This window comes from Dipodomys spectabilis, unplaced genomic scaffold (genome assembly GCF_019054845.1).
Source record: "Dipodomys spectabilis isolate Male_0828 unplaced genomic scaffold, ASM1905484v1 ptg000115l, whole genome shotgun sequence".
Classification (NCBI taxonomy): Eukaryota; Metazoa; Chordata; class Mammalia; order Rodentia; family Heteromyidae; genus Dipodomys; species Dipodomys spectabilis.
The window spans coordinates 6,905,231-6,913,511 of record NW_024870792.1 but is presented as its reverse complement, the minus strand read 5'-3'; the positions used below and the strand labels follow the sequence as shown (position 1 = coordinate 6,913,511).

General features: G+C 34.3%; 1 protein-coding gene across 1 annotated transcript; it reads right to left on the bottom strand.

Moving 5' to 3' along the window:
- Positions 1-421: 421 nt before the first annotated feature.
- Positions 422-6,458, bottom strand: Mstn (myostatin). The gene is made up of 3 exons (XM_042688384.1): positions 5,974-6,458; positions 3,849-4,222; positions 422-1,554 (listed from the first exon to the last, which is right to left on the bottom strand). Exons 1-3 carry the CDS (start codon positions 6,344-6,346, stop codon positions 1,174-1,176), a joined length of 1,128 nt encoding a protein of 375 aa, XP_042544318.1. The 5' UTR covers positions 6,347-6,458; the 3' UTR covers positions 422-1,173.
- Between the last annotated feature and the right edge of the window lie 1,823 nt (positions 6,459-8,281).

The following is an 8,281-nucleotide window of genomic DNA, read 5'->3' as shown; positions in this document are numbered from 1 at the left end:
ATTCACATTGTATAGCCACCGTGAATCCAGAAGTGAATGTTAATAATGTAAAAAAATATAAAATGATTGTAATATAACCATCTAACCATTAACATGTGGAGTTTTACACTGTTTAATCTGCTAATTTTCTCAGAAATATAAGCAGTTGCTCTTTTGTGATGCATGACATGTCCTTGTGCCTTCATACTTAATTTGAAATATCTTTAGTGTAAAAATATACCAAAGTAAATAAAAAAGGAGACACCTATTTACAAAACAATATTGTATACATATTATATAAATGCAGTTATTTCAAAGTCTTTATACAATATTGATAGAATTAGTCATTTTTCATTATTTTACCACAAAACTGCAATGTTGCAAAGGCAGGTTGTAGTTTTGAGATTTTAGATAAAAATGAATACTATTTGGCTGCCTTTTAAGATACTGCAGTTTCTCCCAATATGCTACAGAATTGAAAGTTGATTTGTGAAAACATGATGCCTCTTTCATTAAAGAAAATCCATTCTCCATTTGGAGGTGATGAAAATGCACCTGAAGAAGGGAGAAACTTATTATTTAGCTGAATGTGTTTTGTTTGATAAGCCTGATAACATCAGTCTATTGTATTAGCACCATTGGCATGGATTGTTAATATGTCCAATCACAATAAGAATGGAAACTTGCACATGTTGTACCATCCCTACTTTTGTGGAATTTTTATCTTACCAAGTATGCTATCATACAATATAAATTCAAGTGTATAAGAATGTTTCAAAAGATGGTAAATAACAACCCTCCATTTTTACCAATATTATATATAGATTCTTTTCTGTAAATATTAAGCAAAACTGTAAAGAATTAGACTTTAAAGCAAACTCCTCTAATTCATCAGAACAGAAGGAGAATTGCTTTGTTTCCTTGCCTATGTTGTAGTTGTAATACATAGTACAATTTGATCTCCTCCTAGTTCAAAAACACTGGAAATCATAAAACTTCCCGTTATATGATTTGTTTTGATGGTTAAATGCCAACCATTGCATATATTCTCTCTTTAGTTCATATACTGTAACTTGTGCTTAAGTGACTAGAGCATACTCAAGGCCTATAGCCTGTGGTACATAATTTCACAGTTTCAAAATTGTTGAGGGGAAAACCTTCCATGTTTAAGGGAGCTATGAACTAATGTAAATCTCATGAGCATCCACAGCGGTCTACCACCATGGCTGGAATTTTCCCATATATTATTTGTTCTTTGCCATTAAAATATAGCATATTAATGGGTGACATTTTTGTAGGTGTACAGCAAGGGCCTGCTGAACCTCTGGGGTTTGCTTGGTGTACAAGATGAGTATGAGGATATTTTTGTAAAAATACAAATTCACACTCTCCAGAGCAGTAATTAGCCTTGTATCTTTTGGGTGCAATAATCCAATCCCATCCAAAAGCTTCAAAATCCACAGTTAGAGGGTAACGACAGCATCGCGATTCTGTTGAGTGCTCATCACAGTCAAGGCCAAAATCTCTTCTGGATCTTTTTGGTGTGTCTGTTACTTTGACTTCTAAAAAGGGATTCTGCATGAAAAGAACAATTAGAATTAGAAAGAGAGACTGAAACACGTTTCTATCTAAAAGAAGTCATTATTAGAAGAAACCCATCATTCATAAACCAAATTTACTTTTCACACTCTTAAGGATCTTAATCTACATTGGGCTTGATTTTCCTCTTACACAGTATAAAGAAATATACAGCAATACACATTTCCCTCAGATCAAATTGTTCTATGTATTTTTGTTTATTTTACTTTCATCTTGACAGTACTGCATTTGAAGTCAGGGCCTTACATTTGCTCACCAGGTACTCTAGTTCTTTAGACATGTTTTCAGCCCTTTCTGCCTTCGTTACTTTTCAAGTAAGTCCTTGCATTTTACCTGGGTCTTGCCTTGCACTCTGACCTATGCTTCCTACATAGCTGGGATCACCAGTGTATGACCCACACCTGACTTGTTGGTTATGTAGAATTTTCCTAATTGTACCCAGGCTGGCACTGAACCTCAGTCATACTGATCTCTACCTCCAAAGTAGTTTGTATGATAGGTGTGAATCACTACATCTAGGTTCTATATCTTTTCCATTTTTGTTTTGTTTGATTATCAAATATTCTGTTCAAATACTATTTTATTTTATTATTTATTTATTTTGGGGGGGGGGTCCAGTCGTGGGGCCTGAACTCTGGGCCTGGGCGCTGTCCCTCAGCTCTTCAGCTCAAGGCTAGCACTCTACCACTTGAGCCACAGCGCCACTTCTGGCTTTTTTCTTTTTGCTTATGTGGTGCTGAGGAATTGAACCCAGGGCCTCAGGCATGCAAGGCAAACGCTCTACCACTGAGCCACCTTCCCAGCGATTATCAGATATTCTGGAGCATAGGAGATGTCTTGGAAATATGTCTGGGAAGAAAGAGAGGGGAGAAAGGGAGAGTGAAGAAGGGAGGGAAGAAGTGAGCATCCTCCTAAATCACCCTTAAGCACGTGTACTCTCCCTTTCTGTACATAGGTCTGGTGAGTATAGGAGGAATAGGTGGCCTCTCCCATCCTCTTCCCTAGGTCTTTCCTCAGGGAACTTAGAGAATAAAAACCAGAGCAAAATAGCTACCTCTGCACAGCATATGGATTGAAATGGGCAAAAGGAAGGTAGGGTGATAAAGGAAGCTCTAGCTGTTCCTATACTAATATAAAAAGTAAAACCCCTAAGAAAGAGGACAGATTCACAAAAAGAGATGGTGATATATCTATTCTCTTTTCCTTTACTTAAAATTATTTCTTTTCAGATATTCAAAGAGTAGTTTCTCAACCTTGGTATTGGCTCAGTCTTTCCAGGCATTTGAGACTTTCCTTGTACAAGGAAAAGTCTAGAGAATATGTCTTATTAACCACCTGCTTAATAATAAAAGCTTGCTAAATTTGCAACTTTGACAATTAAAATACCTATAAGAAGAATATTTTCTCAAATAATTGGTAGTAGTTTTTAAATCAAAATTAAAATAGACCTGGTTGTTTCTCATGGGAAAGTTAAAAGTTTCAATAGATCATTTTGAAAATTATATAGTCTTTTAAAGTATATATTTTTAACTTATAGCAGATGAGATTTACTAATTAGGTATTTGTTATATCCTTGGCTTGATGTTATATAAATCAATCAGAATTCACTAAATAAACTATTACACAAGAAATCTAACCAGGTCAAAAGTAAGTTAATAAATGAAACTATAATTTTATTAGGAGTATTCAACAAAGTAAACTATACATGAATCAATTCATCACATCATTATCTTGGAAGTAGTATATTGAATAGGAGGACCTTATATGAAACCTTTTCAATAAAATATGTCTATACATATGCATAGTTAATTTCTGTAAGTAAAACATTTTCATTTATTTTTTCTGATTTATGCAATGCCAAAGTTTTTAGCACATTTAGGGGAAAAATGGGAGAGAAAAGTTTTGGTTTGTCAGGTACATATACTAGAATCTGCTATGCAGACTTTATATTTTAGTCCATATAACTATGTATCATATCAATGAAAAGTACTTTATACTTCATTCTAAGCTCAGAAGAACTCTTTATGAAATTAAGAACCATGATATAATTGTATTAAACCTTCATGCAAAGTAAGAGTAATGGGAATATTTCATGGGATATGAAATTGGACACCCACTTTTTATTGGGTACAGGACTACCAACAGGGTAAAATACTTTTCTCTGGTTTATGAGCATGGGAAATTGGTATTTATGTCCCACTATTATTCATTCATTTTATGAATAAAATCCTAACTAGGTTGTTAATATGTTATTTTCAGTTATCACTTACCAGCCCATCCTCTCCTGGTCCTGGGAAGGTTACAGCAAGATCATAGCCATTCTCATCTAAAGCTTTTATTTCAATGCCTAAGTTGGATTCAGGTTGTTTGAGCCAATTTTGCAACACTGTCTTCACATCAATGCTCTGCCAAATACCAGTGCCTGGGTTCATGTCAAGTTTCAGAGATCGGATTCCAGTATACCTTGTACCATCTTTCATGGGTTTGATGAGTCTCAGGATTTGCACAAACACTGTTGTAGGAGTCTTCACGGGCCTCAGATAGATCCAGAGTTGGGCCTTTACTACTTTATTATATTGTATTTTAGAGCTAAACTTAAAGAAGCAACATTTGGGCTTTCCATCCACTTGCATTAGAAAATCAGCTACAAATAAATAAGGAAGAGTTATTGAAATTATTTCTCATGAAAATAGGAATAAAATCCCTCAATAATAATAATTGAGCATTTTTTTCATTTGGGAAAATGTATGCATGTATGCATGAAATATAATGTAGAACTTCATTCATGACTCAGAAAAAAATGCCAAAATAATTACTCCAGCTTTTTAGACTTCCTTGGATTTATGTGTTTTCAGCTGTTTTTAAGGAGTTCCCTTTCCAGACAATTGTGAACTAAAAGCTGTTTGGGGAAGGAATGAACAGTAGATGAAATTTTAAAATGATGATGATTAGAGAGAACAAGAGACACTGTGAAGGAACATCCACTTAGAATTCTTTGGGAATCTGAGTAGTTACACTTACTGAGCAGCTGTACCAATCAGTCTGGATGAAGAAACCCTTCCCCCAGGCCTGAATTACCTGGGGACAAGACACACTGAGCAACTTACTGAGCCTCAGGAATGAGCAGAAAATATAGTTCATCTGTTATATTTTGGCTCAAGATTAGCCTTTCAAAGGAACAAAATGAGGCAGATAATTAACACAAAAACTTATTTAATTCAAGTCATTTCCAAAGCTAGAAAGTATTATCCTTAGGATTAGCCTGTCATGGTTAGCACAAGCACTAAGAATTTCCTTTTGCTTAAAAAATTTGAGATAGGACTATTTGATGGTAGATCAAGTAAAAAAATACTTTTGAATGGTAACTTGATTATTAATAGAGGAAACTATTTTGAAACACTTTCAAGTCTAATTTAAAGTGAATAAAGCACTGTATAAAAGCAAGATTCCTGATGGAAGGAACAAAAATCTTCCTTATCATGCTTACTCTGACAAGATACCTCTCTTCCTTTCCTGAGAAAGTATTCTTTCTAAGCTGACTGAAAAGATAGATGAACTATATTATCTTTCAGAAACAATATTGTTAGAGAGAAGATAGGTGTCAGTGCTCTCTTGCATGAAGAATAAAATATTTTGAGAGGTTACTAAGCAATGTAACTGCTTGGAAATACGCAGACAGGCTGCTCTCAATAAGAGGCTCATAACTGAGGTCCAAGTAGGACTTTATAAGCCATATGCAACCTGATTAAACTGTCTATTTCCTAGAGTTTTTTCTGATATTTAGCTCATGATTATCATTATGGTATCTTTGCTTCATCATTGCCTTGACTAATACATTAAATATAACTTTTTTCTTACTGTTCAGTGGAATCGTTTTCACAGTTATTTAATTGGTGAGCAATATACAAAACTGTGGAAGATAGATTTAAACAACAGAAACCACTGTAGGTAAGCAGCAGTGCTCAAAGTAGCTTAAAGGAATGTCTTCTTATTTATAAAAGAACTTTTTCTAAATGCATATTTTAAACAATCCAAAGCAATTACAAAATTTCATGTAAGCTTTTAACTTTGCTGTAGTGTCTCCCAGTCCTTGCCTCAGAAAAAGTAGACAGTGAAAACATAAGCATTCTATATTTTCCATACTAAACTGAACATTAATGCTGTGTAAGTACTTAATTTTCAGCCCTTTAGTTCTATAAGGAAACACTTAATACAGCAGCTTTCAATCACAATGTATTTCTTAGGAAATCTCAAAAAAAACAAAAACAACCCTCTTTTCTCTCCCACTTACATAGACGCCAACAGCTTGTTAAAAGAGCCTGAAAATAGATCTGTTTCTCATAAACACTAGAACAGTCAGCAGAACTGTTGCTATACACTAACAGAACTACTTACACTCTGTAGGCATAGTAATGATTGTTTCTGTTGTTGCGTGATAATCATCATCTTCCAAAGAACCATCACTGCTGTCATCCCTCTGGACATCGTACTGATCAATCAGTTCCCGGAGTGGAGGAGCTTTGGGTAAAAGTTGTCTTATGGCATCTTTGCTGATGTTAGGAGCTGTTTCCAAGCGAAGTTTACTGAGGATTTGAATTTTTATGGCTTCTATCCGTGAATATTTAGTGTTTTGTCTCCAAGTACATGCATTACACAGAGCCTCTTTTTCCACATTTTCTTTTTGTTCACTGTTCTCATTTAGATCCACGGGACCAGCAACAATCAGCATGAACAGGTAAATAGAAACATAGATTTGAAGCTTTTGCATGATTTAACTCAGCACAATCTTTTTTTTCCTGGTTCTTTTTTCTTCCTTTTTCTTTTCTTTTGCTTTTGAGTAATGCCAAGCAAAATCTTAATGCATGTACAGTCAGAGAGACAACTTGCCACACCAGTGAATCTTGTATACTGTATTCCAAGTGGCTTTTTATATTCCGACTCAGATGAGACAAGTGTCGTCAGGATCTATGATTGGCTCTTGCTCCACAATGAATCTAGCTGTCAGAGGTTAAAACCCTGTCTGTCACAAGTCACCAAGCAGTATTTTGTTACAGTCGAGGGTGAGCTGATTCATTTGAGTACTTCATAGTCGAAATAAGTCCTCAAATAATGAAAGAAATGTAACATTTGGAAAATTAAAGTTTATGTAATCATATAAACTGTACTTGCCTTACTAATCTCTATAAAATCCTTAAGTTATAATTTAAATTAGGAAGTTTCTATTTACACTTTATACTTTAAATGTGAACTATACAAACTATTACTTTCTCAAAAGTTAGAATAATGTTTAAGCAAGCATTTAAAGTAAACAATATCTTAGGTCACTTTTAGAGCTGTATAATCAGGGAAACAAAATTTAGGAATGCCTTAATTTTAAAAACAACAAAGTTAAGAATGTACTACCAATAAAAGATTTTCATCTGTAATTTGAGAAACTTGTTTTCCTGACTAAATTCTCAGCACTTGCTAAAATTGTTCTTACTATTTTGCATTGTGTTTGAAATTAGTTTTAAATCATTTACTGGTTCATTAATATGAAAATTATTCTTAATGGTGAGAATTATTTTATTATTCCCAATCTAAAGAATTAGATGATTATGTTATTCTTAGTCTAAAGAATTAGATTAATATCACTCAGAAGTATTTCTTCATTATTACCAAGAAGGTAATATCAGCTCATACAAAAATCCCGGCACTTATATTAAGAAGATAATGTATTTAGTAATTGATATTGCAGTTTAGTACAGTTTGTCTCAGTTTTCCAATAGTAAAACAGTGAAATATTTATTCTGTATGAATTGTACCAGAAGACTGTGAACACATTAAAGAGAAAGAGTGCCATAACAGAGGGACAGCCTTTTGTTCTTTCCCAATACTGGGATAGGTTAGCATCCCTTTGCCAGTTTCTCATTTTGACCAGAGGGCAGACACCTGGCAGGGATTTGGGGTAAGATCTGGGAGCAGAGAATGGAGCTTTTTGTTCTCCCAACTTGAGTGGCCTCTATAGGGCTCAAACTCTCACCCTTGGCTTTGGGAGCCACAAGGTCTAATCAAATGAACTATTAAAGAGCAGAATAAACATGGCCAGTGAGAAACAGAAGATGTTTCCAGGCCACAGGAGATTTTCTCTTAGTACTTCTTTTGGGGACACTTGATTCCTAAGAGATTTAATCCATCACTTTTCTTTCCAAGACAGTGTAGTGCTCATATCAAATATTTATTTTTTAGGTCACTACCATTTTTGCACACTGTACACCAATTTACTGCCTCGGTGCACTAAAATGCAACTCTGGAGCCTGAAAAGTTAATGCATTTTCATCAAATTCTTAAAAGGCATCTACACCTCTTGAGAAAAATGGCCTTACATAATGCATTGGATTTGCCCATCATTAAAGATTAAGGAAAATCAGACACAAACCATATGCCCTGAGATTTTTAGATCCTCTTTGTTATGGAACAATATTAGCTCAGGTTTATAAAGTTTTATATATTTGTTTGGAATTTTTATTCTGCAATATATAAATTTTTATAATATAATTATTGCAACATGCTACTAGACACTTCTGAATAAATCAAATCTTTTTTAATGTGCTTAGAAGTTCATAGCAGTTGAGTGCTCAGTCAGTAGAGCCAGATAGAAGCAAGTTCAAATCTGAACTTAAGTACTATATGACAACAAGTGAGATAATACTTAACTTCTCAT

Coding starts and splice junctions, on each gene's coding strand:
- Mstn (XM_042688384.1), bottom strand. CDS start 6,346: ATGCAAAAGCTTCAAATCTATGTTTCTATTTACCTGTTCATGCTGATT. Junction 4,223..5,973: donor CATTACTATGCCTACAGAGT/GTAAGTAGTTCT, acceptor ATTTATTTGTAG/CTGATTTTCTAATGCAAGTG. Junction 1,555..3,848: donor GACCAGGAGAGGATGGGCTG/GTAAGTGATAAC, acceptor CTTTTCATGCAG/AATCCCTTTTTAGAAGTCAA.